We start from the raw sequence: 19,915 nt of genomic DNA, 5'->3' as shown, positions 1-19,915 counted from the left end.
GAGGGATCTATGACAACGTTCCGGGAGTTCTGCCTTTGAGTTCTCATGAAATATGAAATGTCTTGGACAGAAGGATTTTTGTTTTTTTGTCCTACAAAGTTCTTTGTAGAATAAAACAAAGCACCTGGCTGCACATGGAAGAAAAATTCAGATTAAAGGGATGATTTTGCAAAGACCTTAGTAATCGAGGCAGGTGTCCTGGATTCTCTTCCCAATATTGGATAATTTCCCTTATGTCTTCCCATTTTCTTAGTATGTAAGATCACTCATTATTTACCCCTAACATAAGTTGAGATAATTTCATCACAGATGAACATTTTCTGAGAAACAATGTCTTTTTTTACACTTAAAATTATGGAATATGTGGCACGGCGGTGACACAGGCACAAAGCTCACGACCCCTGTCCTGAGGCCTCAGTCCTTGAAGCAGCTGTCATAGGCTTGAATCACAACCTATTGACCTTTCCCCTCTCATAACCAACATTCCTGGCCAGTAGAGTAAAAAAAAAGCATAGAATATAACAAATCACCTGGCTGCTCCCTAAAAAAGTCATTTTGTCTAATTATTTCTTGAAAATACTCCACGAGTGAAAATAAAGTCCACAATTTCAATTAAAATGACCCACCGGTTAATTCCTCGCTCATATTGTGCTTTTTAAGGCCAGCAGAGGGAGCCCGTCGTTCACTGTGGGACACTCGTTCTGCTTTTCTTCTTCTTCTCCATGTGGCCGTGCATGGGTTGTTGGTATATCACGTTTCCAAACACCGCTGGCAGCAGACAGAGAGCAGAGGAAGGACCTCACTAAGCAGGTAAAAGCTTTCCAGCCGCCGCTGCTGTTGTTGTTCCACCGGGCAGGCTCCTCTGACTGTGAGCTGTGGACCCGAGTAGAGCAGAGTCCTGCAGCCATTGTGGCTCCAAAAGAGGCGCAGCTGACTCCGGTGACTTTCCTGACCCAGCAATTAGTGTGTAAAACCGGACAGAGAAGGTCGCATTTCGCGACAGCTGTTCCAGTCTGTCTCCATCCTGAAACTGTTGCTTTAAGCACCGTGACTGAAACAAACCTCCAGGTGAATTTCAGTCCGTTAAACTACAACAGTTCTGAAATCGCTCCTGCTGGAAGGCGCTCAGTCAGCTGCTTCAATATGTGGCAGAAAAACACAAACGACGTTAACACAAGCCTAATTCTGCGAACGAATCTGCAGTTAACGGACTTTTTAGACTCTCATTGCTGTTGCAGCTGCTGGTGGGCAGGAATCATTCCAACCACAGAGCTGGTTGGAAGGAATTCCAGACGTTCATCTGCTGCCTGGGTCCAAACTCAACCAAAAATACAGACCAAATAATGCTGACAACAATAATGCAAATAAGTAAAACAGCTATTTTTCTTCGTCTCACTTTTATCATATTGGCAATTAAACTGTTATATCAGAACTAACTTAGTAAATCTAAAGTTGTATGTATTACGTAAAAACGCTATCCAAACCAACTTGATCCTATGTGGAATATAATTTAAAATCAATAATGAAATGTGACTAATCACATTTTAACATGGTTCAATTTATCTGCTATACTAATTGTTGTGGCAGATAAATTGCTGCAGCAATTGGCGGCAATTAATTGCCTGACAACACAAAGCAGGCTTAAAGAAATCACAATTCCATTCAACATTGTTTGAATTCATTAATTTTTCCTCTTCTTGATCTGAATTCCACTCGCAGTTTAATGATGTTGGACATGGGATGTGTGTCAGAGCTGGCCGGCCTGTTGACAGCACATGCATGGCTAATTCCAGAATACTGTGCTGGTGCATTGGAGTGTAAATGAGGATCAATAAGTGATCTCCTCCTTTGTTGATAATCATCAACAAACTTCATGCTACTGCCTGTCACATCGGCCACCCCTCCTAAACATGGCCGGTTAGAATATCTGTTCATGAATTCAAAGGACTGAGCTGTTTGTCAATGCAGCGTTACTCAAAGAATATAACGTCTTTTATATATTTTTTTTCAGTAAATGTTACACTTCATCTGGAACTTTGACTAAGACTTTTTGACACTATGTATTTGTTTGATTTTAGATTTTTTTTTTTAAATTACTGGGACAACAATATACTGTAATGGTAATTTAATCTGACTGGTGTCACCAGAAAGTGTGTGGGTGTGTGTAGAGCATTTATCATACTTAATACAATCTTTCTTACTGGATTTTTCTCCAGTCCACATAAATAACTAGAACTGAAGATTCCAGAATGTTCTTTAACCTGACAGAGCCTGGACCTAGGCTAACTTCTCCTTGTATAAACCAAAGCAAGAATTGTGCTGCATTCTCAACAGGTAGTCAAATTGCTCCCTGTGTGTGATGGACTCCTCCGGGTGTGTGTGTGTGTGTGTGTGTGTGTGTGTGTGTGTGTGTGTGTCTGTGTGTCCCTTGTCTCCTGGGGGTTCATGGACAGGATCTCAAGGCGGAACTGTAGAGAGGAGAGTGTCTGGTGTGAAAACATCAGGGTTTCGTCTCTGTTTTCTGCACATGGTGTGTTTCTGTTGCCGTTTTCAGACCATGACCTTCGGTGTACACTGGAGCTGCTCTTAAGTTTGAGGCCATGGTTCTTGACTGGATAAAGGTGGACTGCTCCCTCTGGTGGAGGAGTTTAAGTATCTTGTTTTCTTGCTCTTGAGTGACAGTAGATTGAAGTGGGAGATGAACTGATGGTTTCTGTCTCGGTCTGCAGTAATCCAGGCTTTGTTCTGGTTTGTTTGTATGAGGGAATGGCTGACCAAAAAGTGAAACTTTTGATTTTCCAGTCTATTTATGTTCCCACTCTCATGTACAGTAAACAAGATCCTGGATGTTAGTGCCTGAAAGGAGGTTCATCTGTAGAGGTGCCAGACATCTTAGGACACTAGAGCTCAGAGTTGAGCTGCTGCTTCTTTGCATTGGCCCCAAGAATGAACTGGAGAGTGTTGTTGTTGACGGAGAGTGTTGTTGTTGACGGAGAGTGTTGTTGTTGACAGGGATGTTGTCTTTTCCTCCTGGACCCGTTATCCTTGAACCTGATCCTGGATATGTGGAAAAATATGACTAGAAGTGATTGTGGGTGATGGATTGATGGATATTCAAAACTATAGGATGTATCACCACTTTGCCAAGATCTAGAAGACGCCAGTCACGTCAAATAAAACAGTACTGGTTAGGCTGTTTAGGAACTACCTGGGTACTGTGAAAGCTCAGTGGATCTCACCAGAAACTTTTTGCAAATGTAATGTTCATTCAGGTCTCGTAGGAAGCTTGGTTCAGTGTGTAAAAATTCAAGAGCATTGCCTCCTGCCTGGAATTAACCCCTTTAACATCTCTGTTCTCAGACAGGATGTCTATGCACAGGACATTGTGTGGCCGTCCTGCTCTGCAGCTCTGCAGGATGTTTTCATCCAGATCTTTACCTACTCTCACTCTGTTCACAAAGGTAACACTGTCACAAAACCCAACATGCCTCATTTCACCCCACAGAGTGAGGGTATTTTTTTCCATTCATAATAGAAAGCAACATTTCTGTTAGAGATGCACCGTGACATTGGCTACCGACTGGAATCGGAAGATTTTTTATTATTTTTTTATTATTTATTTATTTTTGCCCACTTTCACCAAACTGATTGGTGAAAGTTTGGTTGGAAACTCAAAAATCTGATTATTTTTTTCCAATCAGAGAAGACGCCATACCTGAGCCAACCTGCCGGGTCGAGCTGCTCTCACTACTCTTCTATGTGGAAGGTGTTATTGAGGGACAAAAGCCGAAAGTTTGACTCTGGTGTTTTAAAACCAAGGCAGAGGAAGAACAGGTCCGTTAGAGCAATAACTGGAACTGACACTGGTCAATTTGCTCCTCTACCTTTTTGAAACTTTTGCGGTTTTGGTCGATTCTTACCTGACATTTGGGCCTCCCACCTCAAGACAGCTCTTTGTATGCTTTCGTCGAATTGGAGGAGTGATTTGGTATCCATAGAAACCAGGGGAGGCTGAATGTATTGGAGCAAAGGTACTCTGTTTGATTCTTCTGTTGGCAGCTTTTTGGAAATCTTTTAGCCAAGGTAAGGATCTACATCTTTTTTTAATTGACACAGAGACTGATGTTTGCAGTTAGTAATGCCCCCCTCAGACAGTGTAAATGTGAAATATAAATCATTTTATATTTTTTATATATATATTTTTTTTTACATAAGACCCTGTTTTACAATCACCTCGGCTGCTTACATAAAATAAATAATATTTAGATTGTTAACTATAGAAACCGGACAAGCTAAAATTGGTTCAATCTTTATAAAAACTTGAGGTTGAGAAAATCCCTGATCGGTGCATCTCTAATATTTAGTTTGTTACTTCAGTGGTGTTAAATATATACATCTTGTTAGTATTTATGTACAGTGAGATGACCTATAAACAGGAATAAATTCAAACTGATTTTTCTCTCTGCAGGATCCATGTCCACTGTGTGATGAAGCTAAAGAGCTGCTGCAGCCATTCAAACACAGGGTGAGAATTTAATTCTTCTACCAACTTCTAGTTAATTTCTGATGTTCCTCAACCTACATTTGGTTTTCTCTCAAATCTGTTTCAGTGGCCAGGCCACAGTAGACATGGGAGTAGGGAAGCACCAATCCACTTTTTTTCACTTCCCATAGAGATATGAGGTTCAGCATCGGCTGATACCAATTTGATACGGAAGAACCAAGATGAATTGACTTAAAACATGCTTTTTAAAACACAGGTCTTAAATGTACTGAATTACAAATTTATTTACCAACAATGTACCAGTACATCACACTTTAATAAAACTTCACAAAACTGGTCAATCATGTGAAAACAACTTTCATTGGTTCAGTCAGTGCAGTTAGGAGTAGAACAGGCAATGAAAAATAAATGATAAAGAAACTGAAACTCACTAACCAACAGGTTGACTACCTTGGTCAGACATGTAAAAATAAACGTCAACAAACCTTTGCTTCCTTCTTATAATGTAAAAAATAATAAAGCTTGATGTTGTTCAGACTACAAAGCATAGAATTAGACTGAATAGATCTGTTCTTATGGATTGCACACATTGTCACCGATGCCCCATCTAGAATTTTTTAAAATATCAGGATGGATATAGACATTATTATCAGATCGGTCCATCTCTACATGGGATGTATGATAACCTTGAGTAAATATACCACAGTTCAATTTATTTTGCAGCTTCAGTTCAATACAGAAAATTTGCAATTATTCCCATTTAAGATTATGATTCCTTGAGGGCCGAGGAAGGAATCGTAGTGGTCAACCATGTAAAATCCCAGAGATGGAGGATACTGACGTCACCAACTTCCTACAGAGTTGATGACTGCAGACCTCCAAACCATATAGTTCAAACAGCAAAGGTCTGTGGATAAGTTTTAAGATTTTCAAAGTTAATCTCATCCCCATTATCACATGGTAGCCATAGCTTTTCTTTTGTTTGACCATCGTAAAAGCCATGTAATAATCGGTCACCTCTACTGTAATTATTTCCACCCTTGGTTTCTGTTGATGACCTGTCCGTCTCTCTGTGCTTCATGTAGTTTATCCTGCAGCAGGTGGACATCAGTCTCCCAGAAAACAGGCAGTGGTGGGACAAGTACAAGTGGGACATACCAGTGTTCCACCTGAATGGTCAATATTTGATGAAACACGGAGTGGATGCTGCATTGCTGGACAAACTGCTTCAAGATATTGAGAAGAAAAACATGTGATGAGAATCTTTTGTGTTTTAGTTATTTGAGCTAATGTCTATTTTAATTATCAATAAAAACAACTTCCCAATAATTCATTGGTTGTCTTCTGTCTGTCAGCTTGTGTTTGCCTAATTTTGTTATTTGGACATATTTCCTCCTGTGGAGTTGTTCTCATCTTAGCTCATACAACAAATATCCAGTCATGAGGACAGGGTGGATCTTTAACCAAGTGAAATATCCTTGTCTTTAAGATGAGAGATTTTAACCAATGGGTATATTGGGCAGAATATAAGCATCGTTTGTTGAAGGAATGAGGGTTTTGGGTGAAATTGTGACCAAACCCTTGTAAGGAACAGGATGTTCCCAGTCTGGAGTGGTATTTATGAAAACTGGTCCAAGTAAGGAAGAGAGGTGAACGTGGACATCGGCCATCAAGATTCATTTAGTTGGCAAAGGCTGGCCTGTGTGTTCTGATCCTAGAAACCATCTACTGTAGCTAAAAATGTTGAAAAGTTTTAGAAAACACTGGTCTACATAGCCAGACCAGCTACGGTGCTCATGCAGAACACTCCCACCGCTGCAACAACCAACACATGGGCATCAGAAGTGGACAACTGATAAATCAAGTTTTCCCCAGGGAGTTCATCACTTACCCAGAACAAAAGACAGTAGGATGCAGTATGGGGAAAAGACTAGAGGGCGTAACCAGTGATGGAATGGATGTTGTTCGGCTAGATATCCTTGAGTCCTACTGTCCATGTTGATGGTTCTTAAAACCAAGGTATTACTACAATCCATGTGTGCCCATTCGTAGAAACGGTCTTTCCTAAAGGCTACAGTCTCTTATAGCAGGACAACGCTGCCTGCAGCAAACTAAAAATGCTTCAAGAATGTTTAAGGGAGCTCATCAAAGAGCTTGAGATTTTGATGTATAATCCAAATTCCCCACTTCCCAATCCACACCAGCATCTCTGGGATGTTCCGGACAAACAAGTCTGATCTGTGGAGGGTTCAATTCAAACAAGCTGTTAATAACTTGGTGTCAGATCCCACAGTACAGAGCTCTTTGGGCAACAAACGGTTGACCAATACATCAATAGAGTCCCTTCATCAAAAGATAATGTGGAAGAGTTGTACAGAGAGTGCCACAGCTTTCCAGTAAACCTTGTATCTCCTGAAGAAACTGTTTAGAAACCAAGACATTGTCATGTTTTACTTAAACCAGTCTTCATGTTTTGGGCAGACAAAACTCCAGGCAAACCTTCACCAATTTGTCAAACAAGATGAGAAATGTGTCTGAACATGACACCTGAGTCACATGGCTCCGATCCAGTGAGCTCATTAATATTTAGCCTGAAAGTGGAGCAGGACCGGCTCTCAGCCAATCCCAACCCAGCTTCTTTCTATGTGACCTGGAAGTGGTATTTTGTGATGTTTTGTGTGTGGGGGGGCAGAGGGTGGTTGTCATGGAGAAGTCTGTTTCATGTAATGGCGTCTAGCAGTTACAGCAGCAGATCTGTGGATGTTCAGGTTGCTTTGCAGAAAGCCAAGAAGAAGATCTGTGATCTGCAGCAGCAGCTGGAGTAAGAACCAAACCCTGTCTGGTGTGTTCTCTGTGGTTCATCTGTTGGCAGCAAACGCAGAATAAAATACTCCTGGTGACCAAAAACTGAAGGATGACAGGAAGTCATCACTGATAATGTTTAGACATCAGTAATGTAATGGCCAAGAACTTCAGCATTTTGTTTTAATATGTAATAAAGCAATTATGCATTATGCCATTTACATACATGACTGAAGACTGAAATGTTTTAGATTTTTTTGGTTCTTTTCTTTAGCCAGAGGGACTGGAAAATCTGACCTGCATGGACTGAGATCCATATGCTAACAGAATACTAAGTTACTGAGATACAGAGTCAACATCCAGGAAGTATCTGGGTCCATGTGACCTAATGTCATCACGTGTATGGCATAGCTGGGGACCAGCGTAGTGAACTGATTCATCCGGCAGTGTGACCAGTCTTACTGGAAGGTGAACTGGTCTGACCTGTCTGTGTTTGTTCCACACCGGGTCCAGTCTCCATGCTTGGTTGCTTTAAGGAGACAGGAAGTCAATGTTTGCTCATATTCTTTGCTGCTTTTCAGTCCGTGTGCCAAACATGAGAATATTGTGAGTAGTTTGATGTAGTTGGAGGAGGTTATAGAGGATGATGTGGACCATCAAGCAGTCAGGCGCTTTAAGCTTCTGACTGGACCATTTCTGAAATCATAGCTGTGGAAATATTTTACTTACAGGTATGTTTGATGTCTCAAATTTTTTTTTACAAATGAACATGTGACACGTTTTGTACTGTTTTAAAATGTATATCACACACAAGTGTTGGAATTGTGATTGTGAATCTAATGTGTTTTCTGTTTTTTTGTTTGTTTTTCAGAGAAAAGAGTTTGGAGGATCCAAACGTCATCAGTTCTCCATCATGGACCTCCAAGAAGGAACTCAGGGACTCGCTGGTGGATATGTACAGAGGTAAATTCCCACGTGTTTTCAACGGCAATCTCACTGTAACTCATCAGATCTGCAATGCAGTAGTTTGTCCATGTAGGGGCGCTGTGCTCCTTCAAACGCCATTACGCTGACACCGTAGGTGATCTGCTGACTATAACTGGGCTTCCCTCTTTTGAAATAGTTTAGTTTTATATTCCACTCTGAATTGTTGATGTTTCACATTTTGTCAACCTGGAATATGTTTTAATGGAACGTTCCATGATTTTGTGTACAATGGTTTTTAAAATGTATTTAATAATAATACTCAAAAAATCCCATTCAACCTCTTTTTATCCGAAACCCCATAAATCAAATTGTTCAAAGAGTAGCCTAGGGGGCATTTCTGGCCCTTTCAATGGTTTTTGTTAATCCCAAATGCGATCGAATGATGCCGATGGAAACCTTTTAATGTTTTTGAGGAAGATTTTTTATTTTTATTTCAGATAGAAAATATTTGGAAATATCAGCTCTGAGTTTTCCTTTAATTTTCAATTCATTGTAAAAAGAACCACAAACATTCACCAGCTTTTACTCAAAATGCAGACTTGGGAGCAGCATTTTATTAAATGTGACTTTATACAGCAAGTATATTTGAAGAAAGAGAGATCATATCCAATTGTTGTTGTTGTTGAGCCATCAGCATTTATTGCTGACCAAACTAGAAGAGTTGACCCCTAAAAACCAACTTATAGGAACCTATAAGCCATTTTTAATAAGGTGTAAAAGCAAGATCCCTTTTCCAGATAACATCGTTACTCTGTTTCATTCAAATATTACATGTTTGTTTTGATGTTAAGTTTATCTGAATTATAACTTATTGACAATTTAGTCCACATGACAAAAATCTCGACACCACCATCTTCATAAAATCTATCAGTAGCCTTTAGAGGTCATCCAATCTGTAAACACTGTAAATAAAGCTGTTGTGTTTCTGGCCTCAGAGGTTCATCAGGCAGAGAGCAGCGCCATGGAGACCAATCAGGCCAGCAACAGACCAGGGAGGAAGTGGAGAAGTTTAAAGTAAAGTTAGAATGTAGGACAACAGGAGCTGCCTGTGCTAACTTTGGATGAGCTGCAGAGATCCACTGCTCAGGTGGTGGAATCTGGAAAAAAGTCACAAGAAGTCCGATTCATAGTTTTTGGATTTTACAGCGGCGATGTGGAGAAAAGTCATTTTAGTGTGACGCAAAACTAACCCCACACAGCAACTCTGAACACACCATTCCTACAGTGACACCTAGTGGTGGCGGCAACATTCTGGGTGGAGGACAGGAGCTTGTGTAAGTTGAGGGAAAGATTGAGTGTAGCCAAAATAAAGTCAATTTTTAAAACAAAATTAGGCCAAAATTCTAGTTTCTAGACGTGTAAAACCTCTAATCAACCTGTAGCGAAAGTATTGACTCATGGGGGATGAGTGGAAATGCACACCACGTTTTTCAGATTTCTTTCTTTTTTTATTTTTTTTACATTAAGTTTCTCTCAGGTTTTTGTGGCCGTTGTTTCTCAGTATCTCTAAATGATCTCTTTTATCAAGCATCTGCTGAGGTTGAGTTCCTGCTACTCTAACTGCTGCTGCTCCTGCTGGCAGCACAGTGGAACTGCAACTGCATCTCAGGACTGGTCATAGCTGGAGTAAACCAACTGTGGGATGAATTCTGTGAGGTTGAACCTGGCTGATTTTTGGATGGGATTAGGTAGTTATTATCGGTATGACATTTGTAATTACAACTTTATAACCCGGTCCAGGAACATGGCGTCTGTCGGTTAGCTACGACGGGAGATGGAGCATTAGTATATTAATGGTGTCTTGTTTATGTGAGGCAGACAGAGCCAAGGTCATTTGCATTTGTGGAAAAATGGAAGCACTTATTCTGAGTTTAACTATTAATACAATAATTAACAAGCATTTCTAGGTGCTCATAAATACCTTTATGTATTGTAAAGGTTTAAGCTGAAACATAGATTTAAAACTTTATAATATATAACAGACATGGATTAAATTCATTGTCTGTTTGCTCCTTTTAATGAATGTGTTGGTTCAGCTCATCAGCTTTAGTCTTGATTAAAAAGTTATTTTTCTTTAGATGCAACAACACCAGCAATGTAAACAATATTCAACGTGTTTCTGTCTAGGAAAAATTACCAAAATTGGACATTTGCGTAAGCCTGATTATGAAAATAAACGGAACCTAAATGGAACCTAGCTTTAGTACGTGACTTGGTTTTAATCTCACTATAATCAAAAGAAGTAATTTCTGTTTAACTTTTATTCAGGAGTGAAGAAAGAATTTTTCAAATTGGCTAAAATAGTTATATTTTATTATGTTTTAGAGCTTTGAAGAGATGCTTGTAATGAACTGACTGGAGATTTTCAGTTAATTAATGAATATCAGCAGATATTGTGTATAAGTTATGCAGTAATACAACCACGTGAAGAGGGTCAAGGTTGTCATTTAGGAATTTTTCAATAAGTTTGCATTGCTGGTTGAGAATTAAAAAAAGTTGTTGTCACTTTGAAGTTGTTTGATTTGTACACGGTCCGGTGTACAGGTTGTCCCTGAATGCACCTTAACGGCTGAGCTGTTGGGCTATCCCGTCTCCTCAGAGGGAATCCTGCAGACATGTCTGCTGCTGTGCTGTCGGGTTTTAAAGCTGCACAGCGGACCACAGGTCCACACTCGGTTCTGCACATAAACATTCTGCCGCTGTTCAGGTATAAAACAAGGCTCGGTCTGTTTGGCACATGTGTGCTGATCCAACCAGGCTTTACCCTATATTTTAATTAACACCAATTTATTAAAAACCTTTTTGTTCTTTTTCTTTTGCAAACACAACTTCCATTTGTTCAGATAATCTGAAATCATAATGTAGGTAATTATTTCCAGTCTGGTCAGAAGCCGGGCTGCATGATATCAAGAAAATGTAAAGAACTGAACTATGTTTTTGTCTTTCTGCTTTGAATTTATCCTTCTGCAACCTAATTCAACTTTTCTTCTTTTTTTCATCATACAGTGGATATTTTAACATCCAATAGTTCAATAACTTTTTCATTATTGACAAAATTCCAAGTCAACTTTAGTTGTATAGCAGATTTTAGCAGCAAACCAGTTCATAGTGCTGTACATGATGAAAATGGAACATAATGAACAATAATAATAATAATAAACATCATTTGAAAAGAAGAGGCAATGGAAGGTTGGAATCCAGGCTGAAATATTTTTTTTTCAGTTCTTCTTGATCAAAGACAACTCTACACAAATGGATTTTTAGTCTAGATTTAAAGGAACTCAGTGTTTGAGTTATTTTGCAGTTTTCTGAAAGATTGTTCCAGATTTGTGGTGCATAGAAGCTGAATGCTGCTTCTCCATGTTTGGTTCTGGTTCTGTAAACAGAGCAGAACCATACAGTAATCAATGTGACTAAAGATGAACACATGGATGAGTTTCTCTAGATCTTGCTGAGACATCAAACCCTTTAATCCTACAAATGTTATTCAAGTGATAGAAAGCCGACTTTGTAACTGTCTTTATGTGTCTCTGAAGGTTTAGGTTGTAGTCAATCAATGCACCCAGATTTCAGCATGATCTCTAGTTTCTAGCTGTAACAACTGAAGCTGTGCGTTGTCTCTAGATTGTTCCTCTTTAGGGCCAAATATAATTAAATTTTTGTTTCTGTTCAGCTGAAAAATTCCATTTTGGATTGATTCATAATGTAGAGGTGTGTGTCATATGCGTATGGTAACTAATCTTATTTCTTGTTATAACCTAAGATAGTAGGAGCTTATAGATATTAAATAAGAGGAGTCCTAGATTTGAACCTTGAGGTACCCCATATGTGACTTCTGTCTGCTCTGATGAGAAGTTATCTATTGAAATAAAGAAATCTCTATCTCAATCTCTTTAGGTTAGACTTGAGATGGTCCATTGCTGTACCAGAGACCAGCCCAGCTCTCCACTCACAAATAAAATCAAAGTGCAGTGAGTCAAGATAGGACATTCTGCATGGAGGACAATGAAGTCTTGGTTATTGGATGGACCTATTGCCTCAGCTTGTTGTTGATCCAAGAAGACCAAATGTTACCAGATCCCAACTCTAATTTAAAGGACGTTTGAGTCAAAGATGATGACAACATTTTTAAAACGGTATCTTGGTATGATCCAGAGAGTGAGAGGCTCGACAAATAGTTCCTATAGTGTTCAGAAACAGTCCACAAAAAATAAAGTCTAATAATCCGAAACAAACCAGGTGTCAGCTTTAAAAGTGTAGGACCTTTGAGCTGGGATCTATCAAAGGCTCTTTTTTCATCGAGAACGCACACACACATGTGAACACGCACACACACACACACACACACACACACACACACACACTTTATACATGCACAGTGTGTTTAAGAGCTTTAATTTATTGACCAAAGCAGACTAAAGAGTGAATAAGAGGAGAGAGAGAGAAGACGATTGTATGAACAGTCTTTAATCTGCTAAGTGGGTGGTCTACAAATACAAATACACACACACACACACAAGTTCGTATTTCTACCCATATTAGGACTTTGTATTGGCTTCCATTTATTTTACTAACTGCACTGATGTCTAACCCAAACACCTCCCCTAACCATCCACATTTGTTTGTTTGTAACCTTAACCAAAACTTTAATCCACAGCATACCTGTAAACCTAGCCGCTAACTCTAAAGTGTCTACATGCACTCACTCACACACACACACACATGCACGCGTGCACGCGCAGTCTCTATTGCCAAAACGGCATTTCCCTTCATGGGGACCAAGAAAATGTCCCTACAAGGAGCAGTGGTCCCCACAACCCAACATTGTAGACAGAAATAGATCCCCACAAGGACATAAGAACCTGGTGCACATGCACACACACACACATGCAAGCTTTCTCTGCTTTGCTTTTTCAGAACAGTGCATTGACTTCAATTCATTGAGAAGTACTAAAAGTTGAACTCTGACCCTTCATCTATTCTACCCAGCGCTGCCCTTCACACCTTTAACCCTCTATCCAACCAGAACCTCTGCCTCATCAGAACCAGACTTCTGTGTCCTTGAGGATGACTGGTGTCGACAAAAGTGTTTTCGGATCAGAAGATTCGAAGGAATCTCTTTGTCATAAGAACAAAGCAGCCACATTTTCTACAATTATACCTAATGCTATAGCAGCTGGACAAAGAGTGGACTATAGAGTAGACGGAGGGTAACTCCACCGTCTGCATGTATTTCTGTTTTTGGTGAGAACAGTATGAGGAAACATAAACTGAACTACATGAAATCTGGACATATTTCATTATTTTCACGGCTTTAACGCTGTTCAGCAGGTAGCTGAGTATATAACGGTTACTAACCTGACAGTTGTATTTAATTCAAGTATTTGTTTCAAACATTTCATGTTGTGTTAAACTGATTTGGAAATGTTTCCTTTGGCCGAATTAATTTTGCAATGATGGGATTTATTTTTGCTAATTTTCTTATTTCATTATTTAAGGAACCAGAACCTGTTGTTTGTATGATTGCATCATTTTCACCAATATTCCTCATGATGCCATCTATTTTGCAGAGTGCATCAACCTCTCTCTGTTAAACATCCCCGCATCATGATGCTGCCGCCTCCATACTTCACAGTAGGGACTGTGTGACTTCTGAAATGTAACCCTGAGCTGAGACAGGAAGTGCTGGTTCTGCTATGATGTCAGACTGTGAGAACAAGGATTCTGCAAATCTGATCATCAGTGATAAATCATCAAAATATCCTGTAATACCCATAAAGATGTTTTCAGTCATTTTTTTCTAGAAGGGGATAAACTGAACAAAACGTCAATTAAACACAGCCATAATTTTAGTTCTTTGTAAATCGAAACCCTGTTTATGTTATTTTATGATCTTTTGACAGATCCACGTCTCATTTCCTGTCAGAAACAAACTTTTTTGGTTGCATAACAACAATAATAGTAGTATAATTTTAAAACTTCAACACGTATGACTATTTCAGTCTGTAACAATATGTTGAGGTTGAACTATTTAGTTTAATTTGAAGTGATTCTTTGATTGTTTAACCTTTTATTAAAGGTCATTTGTGGATGAGAATCTATCTTCTATGAAACATTGTTGAATCTGAAGCGCAAACAAACATTCTCACTGAAGAATTTCCTTCGTTTCTGACCTTATCGAAATGCATCACAGGTTTAGCTGTGTCTTTTTCCACTCAGGTGGCTGGCGCATTTGTAGAGTCTTATTGTTTTTAATATACATTGACATTGGAAAAATACACTGTGGATTTCAGCGTTTTCTGTTAAAATTTTTATCGGGTGCTGAAGTTGTTTAAACATGAAGTGAACAAAACAGGTTGCACAAAGTCATTTTTATTGTAAATATGACTTATTTTTAAAATGTCATAAAGGTTTATCTTTAAGTAAAAAGGGGGGGGAGGAGGGTTCAGTGAATGCGCATATGAAACTGGGGGATTCAGTACCTCAAAAAAGGTTAAGAACCACTGTTCTAGCTATTAAGAATAAAAGCAACTCTAAATAGGTGATCCTGATTTAAAGGTGTTTTGACTTTTTTGACCTTTACATCGTTTTATAATGTTATGTCATCAAAAACATACCTGAAGTATTGCTCTGATTCTTTCAAGCTTGTTTGAGAAATAATTTAATTCCCATGGCAACCATTCAGCTGTGCAAAATGCCTGGTTGGATGTAGTCCCGCCTTCAAGGCGCAGCTCCTCCTCACAGCTGCAGTTTCCAAGGTTCTCCCACAGAGCAGCCCTCCCCCCTGACTCCCTCACTCAGCTCCTTCAGACTAGCCAGCAGCAATTGGCAAACACCTGGTGGAACCCCCGTCCTGCTAAGCTCATTATAGAAGCTACTTCTCAGATATTGTTAAAGGGTTAACAGAGGAGCCATATTGTGATGACTTCCTGAAGGTGGAGTTTCAGAAAGAGCAGCTGTTTTTAAAGAGACAGAGGCCCATTTTCAAAGTGTTAAACTACAAAGTCATATTCGATATATACAACATTTTTAGAACAATTGAAGGTAACATAATTACTTGATTGTGCTATAAATGCCACTATGTGCCTGGAAAATGCATAATTCTGCTTCTTTTAAAGTGTGAATAATTATAAGTGCTAAACTTTGGATCAGGATTGTATATTTGAAGCTGGAATCCAACCATGACTGAAGAGTTCTAAGAATCATGCAGCTGCTAACAAGCCAGCAGGAGATTGATTGGTTTATAGAACCTCATGCATTCAGTGGAGAAACATTTAAATGGTTGTATGTAACTGAAAATATATAACTGCTTGGTCTCAGTAACCTATCTATGGAAAGTGAAGCCTAGTGGTTGTGTTGTTTGGTTGTCAGGATAACAGGACGAACCTCAGGTCTGAAGCTGTGGTATTCATGACAGGATCCATGTTGTGAATCATACTTACTGTATGTTCTCTCTTCAGCATACGTGTATGTGGTGCAGGAGGCGGGGGGTATCGGTGGAAGGAGGGGTGAGGATCCTGTGTGTGTCGTCTCTATCCTTGGCTTAATGTCCATATCTAAATTCATGTGCGGCGTGGTGGCAGTGTGGTGACGGCGGGCCGGATCACAGGCGGATTGTGTTGGATTTGACTTGAAGCCTCTTTAATCATCGTAACACCATCATTAATATTCATGCAGTCAGCTGGAACACCCGGCACTCACAGCTCCAAACTTTCAGAACAAAATGTATTAAATACAGCTTAAAAAATTAATGGACTTTAGTTGATATTCCGTAAAAATAAAGGGCGGAGGCAGGGGGACGCACAGCTCCCCTTGTCTTCCCCCTTCTCCTCTGATTGGTTTATGCAGATTGCCTCTCTGATTGGCCTTTGTGTTTTCCCTTTTTTCTGCAGATTTTTTGAACTTGGACGAGACTTCAAAGCGATTGCGAGGCATGAACGGTCATTTAGAAGGATTTAAGCACATTATCACATCTGTAATTGTACATGAATAATAAGGAGAACTGCAGCGATCAATTAGCTCTGAGTCCACAAAAAGATCAGAAGCATGGGGAGGCAGAGGATGGCAGGAAATTAGAAAAGTTTCAAAGTGATGAAGAAAAGACGTCTTTTTAACTGCAATTCGGCTGCTGCTCTGCCAGAGCCCCAGCTTTGGGGTTTGTTTTGGTAAACCTGAGTGATTCAGCTGTCAGTCATATTTTCACGGTGGGCCCAAAACGATGTTTATGAGGTATACTCTAAAAATTTCATACATTTTCTGACATGTTTTTCACCTGAAAATTTAGGAATAAAAAGTCAGATATAATAAGTGAGTGGTACTGTTTAATATCAGCCAGTTATTATTGTTTCTAGAAAGATGATGATCAGAATTTTGTGATCGATCGACGATCTCTGGCTTTAGAAATGCTTTGATGGTGTTACCAGGTCTGACTCAGAGCCTGATATAATGAATAAGAAGAGAAGTGGAAATATTATTTTTCTAGTCTTCCAGTCAATCGCGCTTCTGAGTGTGTGAAGAGTCCCTGTAAAAGCAGAGTTCTTCTGTTATTTTGAGCACACTGACAAAAATGATCCATTTTAGCATCTCTGTACTGAGTGTGGATAGATTATAAAAACAGCATCTGGATCTGTAGATCATTATTTTAACTCTGAGATTATCAAGAGACGATTCCAAACCAGGCATTAGAGACGCGATTCGATTCTGATCTTTAGGGTCATAATTTAATTTAGAAATGATTTTTAGCTCAGAAACTATTTCCTCTATTCAGAAGCACATCTAGACAGGCTCTTTAAGTAATGTGACTGACAAAAGACGATGTAAGCAGAACATTTATTTAAAGCATTTCTATATGTTTTGAGCAGTCAGTATCTTAGTAGCTCTAGATAATCGCTTGTTTAACTTCATGTTAGTTTTCCAACTAACAGTGTTAAAACAGACTGACCACCATAAAGATGGCTAACAGTGGCTCCCTCATATGAAACCTCTACTGCAGGACAGAATGCACCTCAAATCTGTTGTTTTAATGAAAAAATGAAAGAACTGAAAAGTTTGTAAAATAGTGTTTTCTTGAACTGATATGTTCATGAACTGAGGCCCGGCACCGTGTAGCCGTTAGCTTTAGCCTCCAGAAAAAATGTGTCATATGTATATAAACAGAAATATTAAACAATTTTTATTTATTTATTTATTTATTTTTTACTGTAGGTAAAAAAATATTCATCATAACAACTAATCTGAAGTGATATTTTAAACAGCAGATTTTAGGAGCTGTGCAGTTTGTCGGTTTGTCTTTAACCTGTGAGTTTTTTCTTGTATTTTCTTTTTAGTTAATCCCAAAGTAAACGAGGAGCTGCGTCAACGCCTGCCTTCACCTTCCAGGCATCACCTTAGCAACACAAACAGGTGGTGCACCACACTCACAATCTGCAGTCATGGCCAAAAGTTTTAAAAAATGAAACGCATTTTGTTCGTCACACACGTTCCTGTTTAAGTGCTGTCTTATCGGTTTGTTAATACAAAACTTTAGCAACTTAAAACATTTTTAGTTGAGAAATTCATTAACTTCATTGAAAGTGTTTGTATTGACAGCACTGACTTCTCAGGATATCAGCTTCTGGATCAAAGTCTCTCTGTTGGTTTTACTTTGAGACACTTCTGAGTGACTCTGCACACATTTTGGGGGTCAAATGTTGAAGCTGGAGAATTTTAACCCAGCTCTTTATTTACAGCAGTTCTTTCAGGCAAAGTAGTGAGTGATCCCCATACCTGAATGATCTCTGGTAGCTTCACTGTCAACATGATATTGCAATGGTAAACGGAACATGACTAGGTCACACTTATGTCCTTGGAGGTACACATTCATTGATGTTTATTATATTTCTAAGCAAATATTCTCATGGGATTCCATGTTAGATTTATTCTGTATAAACTGCCAGCATAAGAACTGAAGCAGTAGAGTTTATAGACAGCAGAATTCTGTCAGTCTCTGGACCTTTGGTGCGGTAGTTACAGGATTTTTGCAGCTAAATCTCTGACTTCCTGAAGACTATAAGAATTCTAGTCTGATTGATTTTTGGTCTTGGTTGACGGTAAACATCTGATGCGTTTACTGTCAACAATCTGTATGTAGGTATACAGATGCTGCATGTCTACAGATGCAGACATGCTGCATCTGTAGGGGTTTAAGAATCATGACTCCCTGTTCTCCATGGTTTACAGATCAGGAAGTAGCCTGAGTCTGGACCACAGCTCACCTCAGGGTAAGTCTGTCTGTCTGCCCGTCGCCCTTCTTTCCTACCAACTTAGAGAATTCCCAACCCACTGATATATTTTTTGTCCTGTTTTTCTGACTTGTTCTTGTGTCTGCCTTTCAGCCCCTTCCTGCCTTCCAGAGTTACCAGTCTGTTGCTCTCCTAGCTCTGACCGGTCCCCTGCCTGGAGAACTGCCTCTCTTGTTTCGCCTCCGTCCATCAGGAGCGCCTCGGCTGCACTGTGTTCAGGCTTACCAGGAGGCAGAGGGGAGATGGAGGCAGGCATCCTGCAGAGCGATGATCCTTTTCCTTGGGCAGAGAGCTCACAGAACTGTTTAGATGAAGAAGCAGCATTAAGAGGTCCAAAGAGTCCAGTCTTAGAAAGAAACCTGGAGCCTGCTGGAAACAGGTGAGAGCCTAGTTAGTGTCTGCTAGTAGTAGTAATGTAATACTACAAATATTTCTACTCTTTGTTTTAGAGTGATGGTTATGCTAAAGCAAAAGTTAAGCTAAAAAATGTATCATAACTTCCATTTTGGTTTTTGTTGTTTGCGTTTTGTTGACCCTTCTGGGCCACTATAAATCTCTGTTGATTGTAGAATCATCCAGATCAGGACTGATCAGCGCAAATATTTTTCTATTATTTAACATTATAATATTTATTTATATTTTAAATTCGAAATGCACTTAATAAGTAAGGTCGTGATTCTGTGTTTGGTGAACTAGCCCTTTAGCTCTTTGTGGATATGAAGGTCAAATCATTCCATTAACATTTTATTTGCATATTTTCTACCTCTGTCACCATTTGTTTTTTCTGCCATTAGCATAAAATGCTGCTGCACAAACAGCTTAACAAAAGTCAGCTTCTTTTTCCATTGTTGTGCTCCATCTTCTGCCTTGCTTTCATACTGCCAGGCGTCCTGATGAGCAGCTGGGATTAGTCGACTCTGTCAACCAATAAAGACTAATCCAGGAAAATCAAGAGTCAGACATCGATACACACGGTTTAAAGTGCATACATTCATATCTGGGGCTATTAATAACAGCTTACATGTTTAACCAGACAAAGTGACATGATAAAAGGCAGCTAGGTAGTATTTTGCAAGACAAACTTCTCTTGAGGAGAAATGTTGCATTTTGAGATTACAAGATCTTTGTGCTGCAAAAAGCACAAAGATCTTGTGCTTTTTCCAATGGCAGCTATGCTAATATGTAATTTATATAAGAATGAAAATAAATCTTGTGGTTATTGAGGATTTAAAAGCAGAATGTACAGCAAGAACTGGTCAGGGCCTAAAACAAACTCTTGAGGAACTCCTCAAGTAGGCCTGTCACGATAACAAATTTTGCTGGACGATTAATTGTCTAAAAA

The 19,915-nt window shown here is 39.3% G+C and overlaps 2 protein-coding genes across 3 annotated transcripts in view; both read left to right on the top strand.

Annotated features, from left to right (window-relative positions):
- Nucleotides 1-548: 548 nt before the first annotated feature.
- On the top strand, nucleotides 549-5,833 carry cunh5orf63 (chromosome unknown C5orf63 homolog). Of its 2 annotated transcripts, none has more exons than XM_007574916.2 (4): nucleotides 549-810; nucleotides 3,365-3,461; nucleotides 4,469-4,525; nucleotides 5,590-5,833. In XM_007574916.2, exons 2-4 carry the CDS (start codon nucleotides 3,366-3,368, stop codon nucleotides 5,758-5,760), a joined length of 324 nt encoding a protein of 107 aa, XP_007574978.1. In that variant the 5' UTR covers nucleotides 549-810; nucleotide 3,365; the 3' UTR covers nucleotides 5,761-5,833. The 2 variants fall into 2 exon arrangements, with proteins under 2 accessions (XP_007574978.1, XP_007574977.1); XM_007574915.2 differs by having other exon boundaries at nucleotides 555-810; nucleotides 3,361-3,461.
- A 1,382-nt stretch (nucleotides 5,834-7,215) lies between these two features.
- The window catches only part of LOC107833330 (uncharacterized), a 26,469-nt gene continuing 13,769 nt past the window's right edge, over nucleotides 7,216-19,915 (top strand). The window contains exons 1-5 of the mRNA XM_016662230.1: nucleotides 7,216-7,325; nucleotides 8,178-8,269; nucleotides 17,620-17,695; nucleotides 18,512-18,552; nucleotides 18,667-18,952. Coding sequence (XP_016517716.1) covers nucleotides 7,231-7,325; nucleotides 8,178-8,269; nucleotides 17,620-17,695; nucleotides 18,512-18,552; nucleotides 18,667-18,952 — 590 coding nt within the window. The 5' untranslated portion in view covers nucleotides 7,216-7,230. The remainder of the gene's footprint in view (nucleotides 7,326-8,177; nucleotides 8,270-17,619; nucleotides 17,696-18,511; nucleotides 18,553-18,666; nucleotides 18,953-19,915) is intronic.

This window comes from Poecilia formosa, unplaced genomic scaffold (genome assembly GCF_000485575.1).
Source record: "Poecilia formosa unplaced genomic scaffold, Poecilia_formosa-5.1.2 Scaffold364, whole genome shotgun sequence".
Taxonomy (NCBI): domain Eukaryota; kingdom Metazoa; phylum Chordata; class Actinopteri; order Cyprinodontiformes; family Poeciliidae; genus Poecilia; species Poecilia formosa.
The sequence above is the reverse complement of the archived record's forward strand: the minus strand, read 5'-3'. Positions and strand labels throughout refer to the sequence as shown.

Coding starts and splice junctions, on each gene's coding strand:
- cunh5orf63 (XM_007574916.2), top strand. CDS start 3,366: ATGTCTATGCACAGGACATTGTGTGGCCGTCCTGCTCTGCAGCTCTGC. Junction 3,462..4,468: donor CTCTCACTCTGTTCACAAAG/GTAACACTGTCA, acceptor TTCTCTCTGCAG/GATCCATGTCCACTGTGTGA. Junction 4,526..5,589: donor TGCAGCCATTCAAACACAGG/GTGAGAATTTAA, acceptor TGCTTCATGTAG/TTTATCCTGCAGCAGGTGGA.